Here is an 18,774-nt window from a genome sequence, read left to right as displayed (position 1 = left end):
CGTAGACATTCTGATGTTTTAAAGGAGTCCTGAGACAACTAACGCTCCTTTAATTTAACGAGTAAATGCTTCGTTTCGATAACGTTAGGCAAATTCTTATACTCTAGTCAGATGGCCTGTTTATATCTTTTATATAGTATCTTTACCTTTACCCACAATGAGTACGCCGCTGTCATCAGCGTAGACTACTACATTTCGAAAGCCCTCCATATTTACGATGTTATTTGCGCAGACTAAATATAAGACGACTTCAATCATAGAACCTTGTGGCATGCCATATTCAAAGCTATGTTTGCGACTGCTGGCACAATGGTTTTGGACAAATCTTCTGCAGCGTTGATTACACACCACATGTGTTTTGAGACGGAGTGTAGGCGTTATTTTCCTTTTCTTTGAAAAGTCGTGACAGTAGAGATTTGAAAATGTGGACTATGAGCCTCGACTCTGGGCGGTGTATACTTATGGCGGAAATATCCTTTGAGCGTACGGGTGGGTACCCAGGGCCAGTACCACATCACGCTGTCAGTCGACACCGTACCGCAACGGCTTAAGGTGAAACAAACGAAGAAAGGTCACTGAAAACAGAACTAGAATGAGTCCGCATTTTCAAATTGAGCGATGCGCACGATAAGTGCGTGTATAAATCTTGAATGCGGAATTAGGATATTTCTACGCCGAAGTAATAATACATAATAACTCCATTTTTTTAAATATTTTGTTCGCGTAAAAGTTAATGTTGGCACTACATTAGATGTAGCACTGTACATTTGTGCACCCATATTATACACGAAAAACGTAATGTAGCTCTTGGAGAGCAACTGCAGTATTTTAGGTAACTGACTCGCGTATGAAGGGCGGAAGCCGTGATGCTCACAAAGCGTTCCCATTCCGCTCACACACTGTAAAATACCTTACACCCTTAAAAGTGAAAAAGGGTGTAAATGTGTCTACACTACGTGCGCACACTACCACTTTTGCCTCATCATTCTTTCCACGCTCAGCCTCAGATGCATAACTACCATATTTAACCGCGAGCAAACGTGTGCTTGAACGTCCTTTTATTGTGTATTTATTTACTTTATATTTGTCCCCAACCCTTATTGTAATACCCCCAATCCTGGGGGCCTTTAAGGTAATAAAGTGAAGTGAAATAACTGACACCCTAACACCCTGGGATGTTAGGTGTCAATTATAGACACATTTACACCATTTTTAACAATTATTTTACAGTGCACAGTCTACCGTCAAGTCATCAAAACGGTCCCCAATGCACATAAACATTTCACGTTCCTATAACCTGAACGGATTGAGCGCTTCCAAAAAATGCTCACGACATACCAACACAAGCGTGCTCCTTCAAGCACGGTTCATTGGTATTGGAGAGGAAGTTCTGGATTAGATTTTGTGTTCCTAGGGATTATGAGGTTTGTTTTATTGTCCGAATGATAATACACATGGACACACGCAAAGAAAAAAAATACCGAGACACTATTGTGATAAGTCCACTAAACTTACTTTTTCGATGCGACAGGGGACGAAAAAAGGGTGCCGCCGCTTATCTGAGATAAGAAAATGCAACGGCTCGATTGCAGAGGCACAAAGCGCGTATAAATAGAAAAGAAAGAAGAATGAACCGAGGGATTCTTACAGGGAACAATAGACGGTGTTCAAAGCTGGGCCGTGCGTTGCCTTAGACTTTACACGCGTATCCTTTTATTTTGGTGCGTTTTGTTTTAGTGAAATTATAAGGGGGCATGGCGCATACGATAGCCGATAGACAAGTGTAAAGTACGACGGTCTATTCTTTTTTATCACGCTGAAGGAATAAACGATGCTGGAATTAAGGCTGCTGCGTATGGAGGATGCAGAATAGATATCAGTTCCGTAAAAAAAAGAAAACTTGCAGTGGGTTCGAGAAGTGACACAACTGCGAAAGGTAACAAAGAGCAATTGCTGCTTACCGACAAGCTAGGTCCATGCCGCTGGAATTATCGTAATCTAAGATGTGCGGAAGTACTTCCGTTGCCAGAATAGAGAAGCATGACTTCAGGTGGGACTTGAATTTAGGAGCATTGCACGTTTCTGAAATATAACAAAGCATAATGCTTTTCATGAATGCCAGGTTCACCACCATACAAAATAAGGATCTTTTTATACAACGTGTCAGTTGGGCTGAGGCTTTTGTGCAAAAATATAGGCGTGAGACTGACGTACGCGTACGTTAGTCATATCATTTCGAGCGCTCTAATACGTGAATCGGCGCAGGGAAGAAAATACAGCCCTATTTAACGAACAGAAAACGGTTTGCAAGTTTTAAACGTTCGACTAACCGCATGAGGCACGGCCGTGGTATTGCCGTTGACATTCTGCGATATAATTTCGCCTGCTTGCAAATCTTTTCCTGCTCGTGCGTTAGCCAAGAATGCTATCCTATGCGGCCATAAAGTAGAATTAAGCGTTTGATATTACTCTGATGTGACACCACTGCACCAACATTGCCGAAGTGCGAGCGCGAGCGTAAGTTAGGAAAGATTCAATCAGCTCTTCTTTCTCGACGTGGTCTTGTCATGAGTATACTGGTTGTACTATCAGAAACCCGTGGTCAGTGTAACTTTGCTTACTTGCGTCCTGTTCGCACGTCCAGTTGTACTTGTCCTCGATGGCAAGAACTAACTTGTCGACATCCCCTTCAGTGTCAAATTCTTCATCGCTCTTGCAGTGAAAGATTGTTTTGACGTTTGATACACACCACTTGTACTCGTGAAGGCCTCTGCAGGGTTTGAAAAAGGCAGTGTAACCGGCGAGTGAGCCCAAGACAATCAAAGCAACGTTCATCTACCTGCACGCCAATCGGCTTTCATAGGCGTTGCCCCTGTCTGTTGTGTGCGGCTGAACTTGCTTGAGGATAATTTCCTCGCATTTGTACAAGGACTGCAACATTTCCTCTTTGTTGCACTCTGAAAAAAGTTTATGCTTACGTCAGCTCTGGCTGCTGTGTGTACTGTAATTCGAAAACGAAGAAACGCTAAGCGCAGATAACCACAGTATGACCTGATGGAATTCCGCTGCAGAACCCGTCAAAAGCGTTGTACAAAACGTCTGTGTAATGTTCCAGTTCCTTCGATTGCAAAAGGTGGTGATTCAGCCTACAAGGCAGGTCCATTTTCTTCAGGATGCACTCTCTATATGCCGTAACCTTCCTGCGAATAAAATAAGAGCACCGAGTTACGAAACAAGCTACAGACTGCTGCATCGTTATTTCCACGTACTCGCAAGGATTCACTCTGTCGTTTCTGATGAAAGAATTCGAAAGCTCTTCTAGGCTGCGCACACATTCTCGAATGCTGGTAGTTACCGCAGGGCTGCTGCAGTGAAACCCTGAAAAGCATAAAGCACAAAATATGCGGTGATGAGCAGTTCCACAAAGGTTGACCGGAAGCCTAAGAGAACAAACCATTGCACGTCCACTGAAAGCTCGAAGCAAGCCTTCTTGTCAAGAATGCCATAATCCCTACGTGGCTTGCCGTGTTGTCGATATCGATGTTCTGACAGCTCGAGTCCACTATGTACTTTACACAGCTTTGGTACCGTTTGTATCCCCTAAGGGAAGAAAAAGCAATAAAAATGTTGGAGGATTATTCATTTCGTCTAAGTGTTCCACTTATTGCCCAGAAAGAGACGTACTCGCATGCCATTTTCTGTGCCTTGACGTTTGATATGCTGCCAACGTGCTCAATGACTTCATTCTTGAGGACGGCAAGACAGGCTGGTATAGACTTCAGCAGGAACGACTCGTCGCACAGGGCATCTAGAAGAACATATGCGAGCTTGGGTCTCAGGACAAAAATAATCACAATCTATTCTTTCACGCTGTGTTGTTATGACCAAAAATAATTATCAATGTTAAAAATCCGCGTGGCGAGCTTCTTATTTATCCATTACGCTGACCTAGCAGAAACGCGAAGAGAGCGCCGGCGAGGCTAGTTGAGAGTAGACAGTGATGAAGTGACTGGTGCTTGCTTGCTTTTCCGGCACCAAAAGTTTCGCCGTGACCACAGAATTAAGTCACATAATTTTTTAGGCGTAGGGCGCAGCCCACACGAGGCAACATCTTAAACACCCCAGTAACACCCACAGGTTCTCCGAACGGACTTTTGGGCAAATGCAAGCACATGAGAATTGCGCTAATTTTATTTTTTTCCTTCCGCCATTCTCGGAAGGTGGTTAAGTAAATATAAGTCGCGTGCTATTCAGGGAACTCAGAGCTTTTCGAGTCTATAAGATTCGGTACTCCTGTTATAACTTCTTCGATATCTGCTATTGCTGCTGTGGTTTTTCTCTGCCATGTTAAATGAGCAGACTAACTGGGAGCGCTGAAAGCGCATGGCGATTGTCTACGACGTGCGAAAGTAGAGCTATTCTTTATTTACAGAATGACTAGAATACCTGAAGCCAAATTACACGTCCAGTTGTACTCCTTGTAAAGGTCTCTAGAATACTCTGAAATAATGGCATTCTCTCCGGTCTTAGAACAGAGCTCAAGCTGAGCAGCACGTGTGCACTGCTCATACGACTTCACGGCCCTGCAATGATGAACATAAATGGAATGTGCACAAATGAGTAAGCATGGTATGTAGGGAAGAATAGACAGTAATAATTGTATAAAACACTCGTTTACGTCTAAAAACAAGTGCTTCGTACTTGCAGGTCAGTTCGATATCTCCGTCATGAAATTTATCGGTGGCAAGTTCAGCTGGAGCAGTTTTGTTGAACAGTTCTCGGCAATGCGTGAGCTTGTCCCTCAATAGATCGTCCTCGCAGCCACTCTTCCCTGTGCCCCGAAAGATAAAAAATATATTTTGGTCATGTGCAAACACTTGTAGTCACAGAAACTGTGCGTTTAGTTTACACCAGGATAGTACACGTTCCAGAAAAAAAGTTATCGATTACAATTGCTAATACTTCGTTCACAAATGTAATCGATCGTAGTTACCAAATACAGCCTCACGACAGTAAGTGAGCAACTACTAAAAAGTATTCGATTACTTTAACGTTACTCTCCACCATACAATTATTAACATTGCACAAATACAGTAAATAGAACGACCTGAACTGGCTTTTTTAAAGCGTCCTCTGCAGCCATTACGTTGTTTACCTTTACTAAGAATTGGTTTTAAAAAGCTTCTTCGGTAATCTTCCCTGTTTCTCTCGTTTCTTGCAGCGACACTGAAATCTCGCTCGATTTGCGTGCTGGAGATAATGGCTGTGTTGTAACGTACGAGTACCTTGCTTACAAGATAGGATCTGCTAATACGCCAGCATGATTATTTAAGACGGCGTGTACCGATTCTCCTAAATATATTGCATGGGAAGAGGAGATTCATTAAACAAAGCTTTCTGTGGTCTTAGAAAGAGATGCGCTGTTTGAGCACGTGCAAAAGAAGGACCGTCCCATGCGTTCCTGCAACACCTTGTGTTCCCAGAAAGGTCAGTTATAGACCGCAATGAAGCTTCAAGTTTTCTTCTTGCATTCTTATCAGATACTGCTTTGATGGGCATATGGTGACATACCGTAGTAACATTGTACGAGACGCTCAGGAGGAGCCATTTCCGCCCTTGATCGCCAGGCCTAAACACGCCTCTTGCTACACCCGAACACCACAACATGGTAGTTACTTAATGCCGCGACTCTCCCTGTCTATGTCCTCTATGAAGCGCAGCGCTTCATTGTTGCAGTGGTTAGGGGTCGGCGCTCTCAATAAGGCCAGTGAAAAAAAAAAAAACTGAAAAATCGTCCATAGGCGATTCCCTGGCATCAGCGTCCGAAGTGGCCGTCGATAGAAGCGCCGGCTCAACTTGTCGGCACACATCTGCTGCACCTGCTCCCGGCGCCCTTCACTCGTTAGTGATTTAGACAAAAAAGACTAATTGTAACGGAAGCCAGCAAACGTTCACTTTCTTTGAAACTGTGACCAAATCTGCAATGTAATTTATTCTAAAGCGGCATAATATTCAACTATAAAAATGCTGTTCGGATTAGCCACGTATTATATCAAAAAGATGGAAACAAGTGTTTAACGGCCAAAGGCTTCTGCCTGTATCATAAATGTCATAGGCTGCACTAAGCGAAGAAGAATTGAGCAACAGTCGTTACCGCCTACGAAAGCCGCTTAAAAGCGCTTTCAGGAGCGGGGGAGAGAGAAATTTACAATGGAATAAAAGCCAGAAGGTCGGAATTCCAAGAGAGGTATGCAAATGTGCATGCTTGTTCTGTTCAGGTGATAAATGCATAGCGGCAGGACACTGATCCTTAGAAGGAGGTAATCCATGTACAAGTTTTCATCTATTTGAATACTGTAGTTCTTGCCTGGTTACATGTAATTTGTTACTGAAAAAAGTAATAGAATTACAGCGAGAGTTACCAAGTGAACAAAGCAATCGTTGACTTACAAAATTACCAATAAACGTAATTGATTACGAGTAATTGATTACATGTAATTCGTTACCTACAAGTCTGGTTCACCATACAGTGGCTAAGAAAGCATGACGAGTTGCACTCATGTGTATATACTGCAAACTTCCCTGCAATCCTTTTCAGGTTGTTATCTTGCCTATGTAGGAGCGAACCATACTCACAGCCAGAACACGCAGACTAAGACGCTGCAGTGCGTGAGTTTGTCTTTGCTATTTCGAAAATATTCTTGCGAAACAAAAACAAGTGTTCAAGTAAATCACCTCTCGAAGATACAGACTTTGCTCAACGGCCGGAGCTGATAATATTACCGGTGAAATTGAAAGGCATGGAAGTGTAGTTTTCGCAGCAGGGTGAGTTCACACAGCATTCGAAAATATATGGCGGCAGTAAAACAGCTGAATTTGTCTCTATACGTAACATTCTACAACGGGATGAAGACTTCTTTTGCGGAAGTAAATGGTTGTCTAGGGCACTTGCACCTAAGCAGAGCGAACGTACTTTATTATGAAGTATACGAACACCGCCAAAAAAAAAGAAAAGAATTGCAGGCTACAGCGATTCTTCTGGCTCTGATTTTATTTACTGCGACAACCGTTCTCACAGTGGCATCTTTTTAAGAACACCTTCTTTGTGAAGTGCGCAACGTCGTCTTTATCAGCTATCGTTTGCCTGCTGTGGCGTCTAAAGTACGTGCACCGATACCACCACTTCCAGTCTGCGTGGATCACAAAACCCCTCACAAAGTGCCAAGCGGAATGCTGCGCAAACGTTCCGCGATAGCTCAGTGGCAAGTGCGTCCGGCTCCCATGTGCATATTGCAGAGGCATGAGTTTGATGCCCAGTGGCGATGGTGGGCTGCTTTTTTTTCTTCTTCGCCGTATTGTCAGGGTGAACTCGCGAATGAATAGGTGGTTTAACGAACTGCTGTCGCAGTACTAGTACCGTCAACCACAACGGTTTACGGAACACGAGATCTGAGAAAAAGCTGAGTATCTGCGTAGCCTCACAACGTATCCTAGTATTCGCGATGACAGCCTCTACCAGTATATGTGAACATTGCGATGTTCGGTTTTACTTACAACTGTTACAGGCTGCTCGGAAATTGTTTTTTTGAGATCCCGTGGTCCGTAAACATTATATATATATATATATATATATATATATATATATATATATATCAATTAGGCTGCTAACAACCACACACACACACATACACACACACACACACACACAAACATATATATATATATATATATATATATATATATATATATATATATATATATGTGTGTGTGTGTGTGTGTGTGTGTGTGTGTGTGTGTGTGTGTGTGTGTGTGTGTGTGTGTGTGTGTGTGTGTGGTTGTTAGCAGCCTAATTGTTCTTACAGCGTATTAGAATAAACGATGGCCAGTTTCCATATTATAAATGCAATAGTGCACACACTTTACCATCGTTCTTCTAAAGGAGTTAGTTTCGGTGACAACATTCTTACACAAAATTGTGGTAGTATTTCTAGATTAAGAACACATTTGGTCCATTCCAGCTCGATATAATACAGCACAAGTTCACACCGAGCATCGGAGTGCACATGTTTTACCCAACCAGCAAATAGCGAAAGTGCTACAAGATTAGACAAACTCCGTCCGTGCCCTGAAATTATTGCGAGCTAATGTTGACTGCCAGTGCACAACCAAGTTCTAAGAGCGCAACGTCAACGTACGGAATACAAGAGCAGTGTCCACGAATGTGGAGTCCACGAAACTTGTGTCATTGCAGACCCAGCCGTATGCGTCGAGTATTTCGGTAGTAGCCGCCCTTATGTCGTGATGGTGCAGAACCAGGTCGTCGGGACTGCATATCCTTCCCATTTGCACCGTGACACAGAGCTCGAATGACTGCAAGGCACTGGCGAAGGCAAAAACACATTCCGTTTTTATGTTCAAGAAAAACCTTTATAATGGAGCCCCCTTATCTTAATGAAAAGCTTATGCCGTTAGTGCCTGAGCAGTTACTGTTCTCGAGCATTCAAGTGGAAAAAATAACTTTTGCACAAGAAGCAAACTATTTTATGAACACCTTTGCCGAAACCAAATAGAACTGCCGCTACGCAATGTGCAGCCATCGATGCTCAGATTTGATTTTTATTAAACTTCAACATAATTAGCTACAGCAACGGCTTGAACGGCCCTAGCCACGGAGCCTCACATTGAAAGCTTAGCTGGAAGCGAAATTGCCATCATATCAGAAACAGCGGAACAAATTTGTGAAAGATATTGAATGCGCTTTTCTACAAACGAATCTGGGTCCGAATTCACAAAACCTTCTTACGCTAAAATTGCTCGTAAGAGAAAATTTCAGCCAATCCTGATGGTGGACATATTATTATGGAATGCGGTTGGCCAATGGCAGAGTATTTACGAAAGAAAAAATCAGAGCCCTTTCACTATGTGAAAATGAAAGACCAGCGAAGCTGTTGGTTTAGTTTAATTATATATATATATATATATATATATATATATATTTGGTGGTTATGTCAAATGGTTGAAAAGAGAACACATAACTTCGTTGCGTCACCGCGCGCCGTATGCTGTATGTGCGAGTGACAGCGAGTTTAGACGACTAGATTCACACCACCTTGCCGCTGCATGTTCGGCTTCTCGTTGCTGTTGAGCGCGCCGGCGATCCTTGAAGGCGCGCTCTTCCTCTTCGAAGCAAGCGACACGGGTCTTACCCACACCGAGTTCACGGGACAACTAATGAAGTCACTAGAGAAATGGCTATGTCAAGAGAGAATGAGACAACTATTGGTTGACTATTACGTTTTATCACTGACGTTTCGACACGCATCGTCATAGACTAGCGTTTGGGCAACAGCGTTCATGGCTCCGGCACATTGTTTTTGTCTCTTTGTGTCCCACGTGTGACAAGGGTAGTTCAAGAGCGCATTACAGGTCCCCGAGCCCACAGGGGTATGTGCCAGTGAGCTTGGACCTTTTCTGCACTATCACAAGGACAGGCCCACATGACAGCGGTGTGCCATTGAGTTTGGACTCTTCCTGCACTGTCACCAGGATCGACCCACTTGGTTCTTCTACGCATCGTTTTGTCCGCAGACGCGATCCGCCAGAATCTAGTCATATACAGCTTCGCTGTAAAAATTTTGTGAATTCGGCCCCTGATCCTTGTCACTGAGCACGCTAACATGCAAGAGCTGCAACCCATGTTGCCCTGCTGTTCTCACGGGCAGCCCGAATGTTTGTAAGTGTCCATAAAATCAGCTGTTAGTCGAGGCACGATTCTACAATGTGGCTATAGCGATGGCGAAGAGTGTCACTAGAATCAGATATTAGTTCCAAAGAGATTAGGAAGATCAAGTGCGAAAAGAGGATACCTGCACGCCATTGGACGGTTGTCGCCCACGAGCTTCCCGCTATCCAATTTGGCGAACAACACACTTGTTACAAGTCCACGGCAAATCTTCAGGTTTTCCATGAGGTTTCGAAGAGTGCACTGATGCGCTGCGTAGCAAGGGAGGTCACTCTCAGCGTGCACTTCCAAAAAAAAAAAAAAAAAAGCACGGAAACTCCTTCGGCTTGTATTCACAAAGCAGTTCGTACGTTAAAGTGGTTTGTAATAAGAGGCGCCAGCCAATCGCAATCGCGATAGCGAACATGCTTGTGAAGGCGGCCAGTCACTGAAAAACGGCTTTTATCAGCGAAAACCTTTGCGAATTAGGCTCGCGACAGCACTATTTTGACTTACAGTAGCTTGTGTGGCAGACCCAGCTGTACTTGCTTGGAAGAAACTCCGTAAAAAGTTTGACATCTTTCCGTTTGAGGTATTTGTTCAGCGGGGGGCACATTTCATAAACCTTGCTGTCCACACAGTCCTGATAGTCCTCAAGACCACTGCACGAGCGAAATTTCGTGTACATTCAGTTAGATACCAACGACCATATGTCAAAGGACTTACCTACAAGCCATCTGCATTTTCGCCTTGTCCTCGGGATAGAATATGTTCGGCGCGACGGCCAAGTCAATAAACCCGAGGCACGTTTTGAGGTGATCCACAATACTGTGCGTTTTGCAGTTCTGATCTGGAAAATGAATCAGAAGCTAGCGCCAGTGCCGTTTGAAAGATTTCTGCCTCCTCTTACCTTGACCACTCAGCGAGCAGGTCCAGCTGAACTTTTTCATGATGTGGCGCGTCAACCGTCTCACCCTAGTTGATCGCACAAGTACTTTGGTGGCACATATGCGCGATGTTTTGCTGAGGACACAATTTTGGTAATGCTTGAGGCCCCTAGAAGTGAATGAATTGCGCATGGTCCGAAATGGTTAACGAATACACACTTGAATGTTTCACATCAGTGAACTAGGTCTGCGTATTTAAGGAGACGAACAACACACTCGCAGCTCGCCGTACAATTACTCAGCATCGTATGCTATTTAGCCAGTGAATACGTGTTCATGAAAATGTAAAAGAACGAGTACGCAAAAACTAAGAAGGCAAGCACACAGCCCTGCTGTCTTCCTCATCTTCGTGCTTTTCACGTGTTTTTTTCTTAGTCATGATAAATAAGTTTACGTTAGTTGTTTGAAGGTTTCATCAGGCAATTAGAAGTGCTTATACGAGCATAATAACCACACCCTAATCTTCCACAACGTAGCTTCTTTCAAAGCCTTGTGTTTCGTTATGAAGGTTACTCAAGTTTTTCAAAAAAATGTAAAGTTGAATCTTTTTCTGCACGACTATTTTTGTTTCCTTGGAGCCTCTTTCCACAACACTGTCGTGTTTGATATTTACAGTACTTTATTAACTCTTGGAAACTGTGCCGTAAGCCCTGTAATCTCAAGGCCTTCAGTTCTGATAACCTGTTCCAATTTATGAATGACTAAAGGAAACGTTTTTGAAAGCTTACTCGCAGGCTTTTGCAATCGCTGGCTTATTACTTTTTTGCCCAGCATTAGGGATCACAATAAAATACATGATGCCGAGACAGCCTTGCATCTCGCTCAGAAGTTCGGTTTCATTGCACGTAGCTGTCGTACCTGCGAAAAGAAACATTGATGTTTACTCAGATACAAAAAAAAAAAAAAAACAGAGACAATACGGAACTAATTTGAGCCCATCTTAAAAATTCTTCGAGAGTCCGCCGGAAATGTTTTCGTTGTTGAATAGAAGCTGCTTCTTTTTGCGATTTATATTTTTGAAACAATGAGAGGAAGATAACGAAGGGTACGGGGAAACTGCACCGCAAACATTAAACAAATGTGAATCTTGTGAATTTTTTATTAGAAATCATTTCTGCATAACCACCAGTATGTTTCTTAAACAAATTTTTGGCGCAAATATTCGTTTTTTATGAAAAGATGAGCTAGCTTTTTTGCCAATACTTGATTTTACGACCTCTGCGTGACGCAATAACTTAGTGGGTAAGGAGTTCTCTTCCTGAGCATAAGGCCATTTCCATTTTTAGCCGAACACTAAACACACCTTAAGAATTCCCTGGTGAGGACACTTGCCCTATTCCATCCCGCATTGACCGCGTTGGAGCGTTGTAACAGATTGCAACATATATCACTGCAGCATATATCAGCTTCTTAAAAAGCTTCTTGTGGGCTGAAGCTTACTACAAGAGTTTAAAGCATGCAAACGTGGCAGAGCACGCTGCTCACACAATTCACCTTGATGGTGTATAATTGTCCTCGTCAGCACCTATTTCCGTTGAATTATCGCCCCACATGGGCGCGTTACGAACTTACTACTCTCAACATTGAAAAGCAGTCTTACTGTGGTTGAACGCCTCGGAACAGACCCACTTGTAGTTTTCCAGGATGTCTTTATTGGGGGCAATTGAGATGTTGCAGTGCCCAAGGTTTTGGCGGAGACAATGCTGAAACTGCTTGTATGCACTGCAGTGTATAGATATTTTTTGTTGGAAGACCAAGAACGTGTGACAAAAACAATGATTTAAAATACGGGTCTGGTGACACAAGATATGTAAGTTACCTGCATGCCTCGTTGATCTTAGGGCTGTTGTTCTTTTTGCGGATATTTGGAATTAGGTTGGTGTCAACAATACCTTGACACCTCCGCGATCTTTCTGCGAGAACTTTTGTATTGCACGAATCTGAAACAAATAACGTTTGCATAAATACACAATATTAGAAATAAGCTGTCAATGTTTAGTCACCTATACTTATAGGGTCCTTGTGTTTCAAGCAGGCTTCGTGCGTAAGTTTTGCTCGCTTTGAGGCCATAGAGGCTATGGTATTCCAGAGATGCACGGATTTTCCCCGGCCACAAAGTGTCAGGTAGCTTCTTTGAAAGCAAGAATGGTATTGGTGCAGACCTCTGAAAAGCGACAAGAAACGAATAATAATGTGATTGATCGATTACTGAGTTTTCATGGCGCAAGGGCCAGTTCTGGCCAAAGAGTGCCAAACCCATGGTGCAATGAGTTGACAATGGTACATGAAGTCAGGGAGTAATATGACTCTAAAAGGGTCTAAAATCAGTCGCTGTATGAATGCGTAAAGTATATATATGTACTAAGTATATAACAATGACAACAAATAATAATGTAGAGGCGGAGTCAAGGTCAAGACGATAGAAGGCTCGAATGTCGAGGAGAATGATGAAACAATTATGCTGGCATAAACAACGGTTGTTAAAGAGTAAAAACAATTCGGCGAACGGGCGCAAATTGTATGAAACCCATGTATAACAATACAAGCAGCAAACATTTACCTGAATCAGACGCGATAGTGGAGCCATGGTGCTGTAAAATTCAGAGCCATGCGGATGATGCCATTTTGGGCCTTGTTTTACCACAGTTTTTACCTATTAAGCAAAGGACCTCCTCACAAAAAGGCTGCCTGTCTCAGAAACTTCTGACAGCGTTTATCTTATTTACTGTGAACAAAGGATTACTTGTCTTTTTATAATTTTTGGATGTTCGAAAGCTTTTATTCTTCAAACACTACTGGAGTGACTGCCCTTAAAGACACATACAAAGGCCAAAGTAATCAGGCCGAAATCAAGCTGCATGAAAAATTTCTGCTTCCGACAGGGCGTTTTGTTTGTAGATTTAAACGTGGCAGAAAGCAACTAGGATTACGACTGGTGGGAGCTCACAAATTTAGAAAAAAATGAACACAAAAAACCAAAGCAAGAATTAGTGAAATATGGCTTGTCACTGCTACAAAAAAAAAAAAAAAACTCGTGCTAAATGGCGCCGATTTCGACCATGCGCATTGAAAAAAATATCATCAGTACAAAATTATGGGCCTTTTAACCTTATATCTAGGTTAGCGTGCGTGTTCGGCAGCACCACAAAGGGTTGCTTTCATTGGAACATAAAAGCTTGCATCAAACTCTAACGAGGTGGCTATACAGGCTAAATTCAAAGCAAACTGTAACCACTACATACATGCACCTTTACGGGCTGCGTGCTCAAAAGCAGCGACATCTTACATGCTCTGAAAATTAAAATCGGTGCATATTCATTGCAGATGAGCATACGAATACCAAGAAGGCTCCCCAGCAGTCGCTAAAGAAAGCAAGAAAGAAAAAGAAAGCACTTTCTCCTTTGTTCGGGCAGCACGTACCTTAATATTCTGCATTTACAATAATTCTAGACTATCGATTCTATAACAATTGTATGCGCAGAATTGCCCTATGATAGTTCTATCTTCGGGATTCAAACCACCCACCTGCAGACCACTGTACTGGTGTCTGGATCCCTCGCTGCGAGCGGAGATAATGATGTAAAATTTAAATGCAGTTCGCAACTTTTTGCGTGCGCCATAACGTGCCTCGCGGTGCAATCTGAAATTCAAATACAGCAGTATATAAAAAAAAAACACTTCGTACGTGCACTGTCCAAACTTATAAATCTGCGCGTACCAGTAACGACGTGCTCCTGACATATCCACTTGTGCTTGTCGTACAAGTCGAACAGGTACTTCCTAATCGCTGGCTTTTGCACGACCGTGGTATCGTAACCGCAATGTTTGCTTATTTTCGAGACCACACAATACTTGTAGTCTTCAAGTGCACTGAAACATAGTTACAATAGTCAATCATTGCAAGATTGATGTTAAATTGTTCGTAAAAATGTAGCTGAAACGACGTTGCTGTCACTTTTCACTTACGAACATGCCAATTTCGTATCAGAAGCGTTGTATGCTCCCAGAACTTTAGGTCTCACAACAGTTTTCACGAAGCCCAAGCAGTGCTTCAGCTCATCTTCAAGGTGTTCTTCGTTGCAGTCACCTTGTAACGCCACAGGTAATCGTAAATGTCAGTACCGATTGTTGCACATGTTACAATAGAGCATCGATGTATATTGTAGATTTCCTGTTACTTACCATTGCCAATTTTCTTGGAGCTGCAGTACCATTTATATTCATTTACCTTGTTGTATAATAACATCTTAATTTCTGGTGATGCAGTGATGTCTTTACTCCCGCAGATGGTTGACTTAATTTTTTGTATACACTTGGAATACGCAGCAAAGCTCCTTTAGGAAAAATAACAATAACTCGAATTAGAAATTTACAAACCCCTTCTATTGTAGATATACTTACTCGCAAACGTAGCTGTACTTGAGCGTTTCGAATGTGTTGTCAACATAGGGAACGACTCCAGGTATGAGGAACACTTCGCACTGCTTCAGGTGAACGGTAAGGTCGTCGACGTTACAAAGTGTACCTGATAGGTTAAAGCAACAGCGTTTGGTGGTGATGGGTCCTTATGATTTCAAAATACTGTTTCTACTTACGATTTTTCTTTCGTTCGCACGTCCACAAGTACTTATGGTATAAGTCTTGCGTGTAAAAGCTGATTTCTGATATTTCCGACAAAACTTTAGGCTCTTTGCAAACAGAGCGAATGTTCAGGTCAATGCATTCTCTATACTGCTGAACAAAGCTGAAATCAAAGAAAGTATCCTGCGTCAATTTCTTTCCCAGTGACACTAACTCGGGCTTACCTGCAAGCTATGTTCAGAGCGAATGAATCAGACTTTCGGAGGTTGTGGGGATCTCCAATGCCTTCGATGAAGCCCTGACATTCTGAGATCGAAGGCAGAATGTTCTTCACAGTGCAGTCCTCTGTAAGGCAGGGCAGTTCATTACTCTATCACATTACCATTCCGGCGTCGTATTCACATGCAGACGAAACAAAAGGAGTTAACTGGTTATCAAGATAGAATGTGTGCGGTGTTCGGTAATAGATTATATCCTGCGTGGCCCCTCCATCACCCTACCCTCCCTCCGGAGCATTGTGCGCGACTGGAAGACTGGGCTTCCTTCCCGCTTCGCGCCCTTGTGTGCGCGAGCCGCGATTGCCGGTTCACCGTCGCATGCTTTCCCTCGCACATACAGCGTATGGCGCGCGGTGACAATTTTATCGCCCGTGGAATTTACATGGAACCTCACGGCGACGGTGACGACGACGATGGCGGAATTTCGCCTAGAGTGACCATATAATTGGTATCGCAATAAAACCACCAAAACAGAAGCTGAAAACGCGTTTAAGCGGTCCTGCACCCGCTGTACTTTTTGAATACCTCGCCCACGCTTTCTTTTCGGCACCAGTGGCAAACTCTGCAGCTCGCCGTCCTCCGACATCGCTGTTCGGGTGGGATGCGTACTTCGTACTAGATGCCATTTGCTGAATCAAGCTTCCGGCTAGCTCGCTCATGGAGGAGGAATAAACTTTATCTACTGATATCAGCTGACGGTGAAATCGTCCGAGGTGGGCGGCATCCCTAGTCCAGGATGCCGTGGGCCTAAGATAGCTTGGCCCTGCTCACCAGGCGATGCTGGTCTTCAGGGCTCGCGCTTGTCAGCTGGGCCTCCCACTGCTCGACGGTTGGTCCGCAGGGGCCGTGGCGCCAAAGGGGGAGAGGGGGGCACGGGGGGGAGGGCGGGGGGAGGGCGGCAGCCCACCCCACTAGAATTCTCGCCTGCCTCCCCCCCCCCCCCCTTTAGCGCCGAAAAGCTAACCCAAGGTAGGTGGTATGAGACAAAATTTCACTTTTGATGTCTTACAACTTGGAGGCAGATGCATGGGAGCAGCGCTGCTTACAAAGGACGGCCTTGTTTAGCATAACAATTTATTATACAAAATTTATGGTCACCAGTAATTACCCTCTCGCTTGTGATAGAATAGGCGCTTGAAATACAGCGCGAACTGCCGCAATAAGACAAAAATGGTTCCAACGGCTCTAAATAGATTTAAAAATAGGCTACCCCTCTTCGTTGTTCGGTCTGCTTGCGTGAACCGGCAAGTTCGTGCCTCGGATGCAATACGCTCTTTTTCAGGCGCCTTCCGTGCACAGGCCTCTTCGGCAGAGAATAAGCTTCGCCCTGCTGAGGTCACATAACCGCGAGTGCTGTGTAACCGAAGGCAGCGCACGTATGCCACGCGAGATACATGTGTCGTCTTTATGCGGCGCATAAGCGGCAGAACACGAGCATAGCAAACAATGTCTGCTCGAAACCATAGATGTTACATATGGAGACGGTTTCAGTGCCTATTTATGCGAACTTCGCTCGGCTACTGGGCAGAGTTGATGCTTGACCATGCGGAGATCCCAGTCACATCGCTGAAGTGCATAAACTAGCGTTCCACGAACTGCACAAGCTAGGTGTTTTCGCCGTGACGATATCGGAATCGTCATCATCTTGCGAGCACACGTTTTGGTGCCTTCGAAGATTGAAAACTTATCTTCGAAGCAAGATGACGAATAACCGTCTGAGCGACCTAGCTAGGCTTGCGGTTGAACTATCTCTTGCCAATAAAATATATATTCCGCGTGTTCTCGACATGTTGATGCTGCGCACAGTAATCGACGTATACGTCTGCACTAGTGTGCCGGTATAATGATACCCCATTGTATCTCTGCGGTGATTTCGCGGAAAAATTGTGCGTTCACGGCCGTAGGACTCAAACGTATACCGGTATCAGAACACCCGCTTCACCATCGAATAAATCCCGGCTATATTTTGTCTTTTACTGTCACAGCGCAGGCACTGACATCTGTGGTTGCGCCGAAACCTTCGAGCATTTCATCTGTCCCTATCATCGCTTTGAAAGTCACTCCATAGGGTGTTGTCCGATGCGACGTCTGTGCCCTAGCTAGTGTAGTGAACAGTGCGTTTGTGAAACCTGCTTTAGTGTATGACCAAAATTGACACTAACTGACATGCCTACTGCGTCCTCTATTTTTGCAGTTCTCTCTTCTCTTCTAATTGCGTTTATTATTTTCCGTATATCTTCTTGTTATTATTTTCTTATTTCCGGCGTTTAGAATCACCAGCCGGCGCCACAAGGGTGTTTAAATTTAGTTTTTTGTAATCTAGCGCGTCTTTACCAAAGTTGGAGTTGATAGGCACATTGCTTAGTGGTGTTCTCTCTCTCCTGCTGTGAAATTACTCTTTGAAGCTATATTGCGATCTAGATAACTGATGTCATTTTGTTGCTGCTGGGTACCTGGTTTTTTTCCATTACTTAATACTGTTTTTTATGTGTGTGCTGTACGATGTACAGCACACACATAATGTACTACGCAAATTTTCATTTTTTAGCAAGAGCACTGCTGTGTAAATGTGTTAATTATTAATTTATATCTTACTGCTTTGCTGGAATAGCTTATTCAGACTGATATATTCAGAACGCTTTCAGCCCATTCAAGCTGTTGCTAAATGATTTTAGACATCGAACAATTTGTATTCGCATCGCAACCCTATTGTGCTCTCGGACAAGTGTGTTGAACATACTTAAAAAGGGGTTCGTTTTTTTTTTCAGCTGCTTTCATTCTTAAATGACGCAAAGAAAGCACGCCGAATAACTACAAAGTTCAAATAGTTCAATTTAAAAAAATGTAAGAAAGTAAGATACACATTCAGAAATAGTGGGAGAAATTGTAATGCACAGAAGCGTTGGGCTGAGCAATGATTGACATCTTTTGAACATGCGCAGCCTGGATATTTACTACGTTGCACTTACCTAAGCAGAACACCGTGTATGTTTATTGGAGTCTTGAGCCACTGAACGAAGCGTAGGTGCCATGTAACAAAATTTATCGCGGACTTCCGATTGATTGATTTGAACATTTAGAAAATAAGAGGAAAGCGGAAGGGAGTTACACAATAGTCAAAACACAACGCATAAGTTACCCGCCTGCCTGCCCCCCCCCCCCCCCCCCGAAGCAACTCACTTGTTGCGGGTGCCCCCCTCCCCCCCCAAATAAAAAAAAATCCTGGCGCCACGCCTGTTGGTCCGGT

The 18,774-nt window shown here is 43.6% G+C and overlaps 1 protein-coding gene across 1 annotated transcript in view; it reads right to left on the bottom strand.

Annotated features, from left to right (window-relative positions):
• The window catches only part of LOC119465220 (uncharacterized), a 99,501-nt gene that overhangs the window by 13,596 nt on the left and 67,131 nt on the right, over window positions 1-18,774 (bottom strand). Inside the window, exons 65-89 of the mRNA XM_037726018.2 lie at window positions 15,474-15,594; window positions 15,264-15,412; window positions 15,070-15,193; window positions 14,851-15,002; window positions 14,635-14,755; window positions 14,387-14,538; window positions 14,194-14,308; window positions 12,672-12,832; window positions 12,488-12,608; window positions 12,269-12,390; window positions 11,397-11,526; window positions 10,632-10,777; window positions 10,448-10,571; window positions 10,238-10,383; window positions 9,867-9,993; window positions 8,196-8,380; window positions 4,702-4,831; window positions 4,447-4,583; window positions 3,685-3,808; window positions 3,455-3,600; window positions 3,270-3,378; window positions 3,052-3,200; window positions 2,840-2,957; window positions 2,622-2,770; window positions 1,962-2,082 (exon numbers count right to left, since the gene is read on the bottom strand). Coding sequence (XP_037581946.1) covers window positions 1,962-2,082; window positions 2,622-2,770; window positions 2,840-2,957; window positions 3,052-3,200; window positions 3,270-3,378; window positions 3,455-3,600; window positions 3,685-3,808; window positions 4,447-4,583; window positions 4,702-4,831; window positions 8,196-8,380; window positions 9,867-9,993; window positions 10,238-10,383; window positions 10,448-10,571; window positions 10,632-10,777; window positions 11,397-11,526; window positions 12,269-12,390; window positions 12,488-12,608; window positions 12,672-12,832; window positions 14,194-14,308; window positions 14,387-14,538; window positions 14,635-14,755; window positions 14,851-15,002; window positions 15,070-15,193; window positions 15,264-15,412; window positions 15,474-15,594 — 3,379 coding nt within the window. The remainder of the gene's footprint in view (window positions 1-1,961; window positions 2,083-2,621; window positions 2,771-2,839; window positions 2,958-3,051; window positions 3,201-3,269; window positions 3,379-3,454; window positions 3,601-3,684; window positions 3,809-4,446; window positions 4,584-4,701; window positions 4,832-8,195; window positions 8,381-9,866; window positions 9,994-10,237; window positions 10,384-10,447; window positions 10,572-10,631; window positions 10,778-11,396; window positions 11,527-12,268; window positions 12,391-12,487; window positions 12,609-12,671; window positions 12,833-14,193; window positions 14,309-14,386; window positions 14,539-14,634; window positions 14,756-14,850; window positions 15,003-15,069; window positions 15,194-15,263; window positions 15,413-15,473; window positions 15,595-18,774) is intronic.

Source organism: Dermacentor silvarum, chromosome 1 (assembly GCF_013339745.2).
Source record: "Dermacentor silvarum isolate Dsil-2018 chromosome 1, BIME_Dsil_1.4, whole genome shotgun sequence".
Lineage (NCBI taxonomy): Eukaryota > Metazoa > Arthropoda > Arachnida > Ixodida > Ixodidae > Dermacentor > Dermacentor silvarum.
The sequence above is the reverse complement of the archived record's forward strand: the minus strand, read 5'-3'. Positions and strand labels throughout refer to the sequence as shown.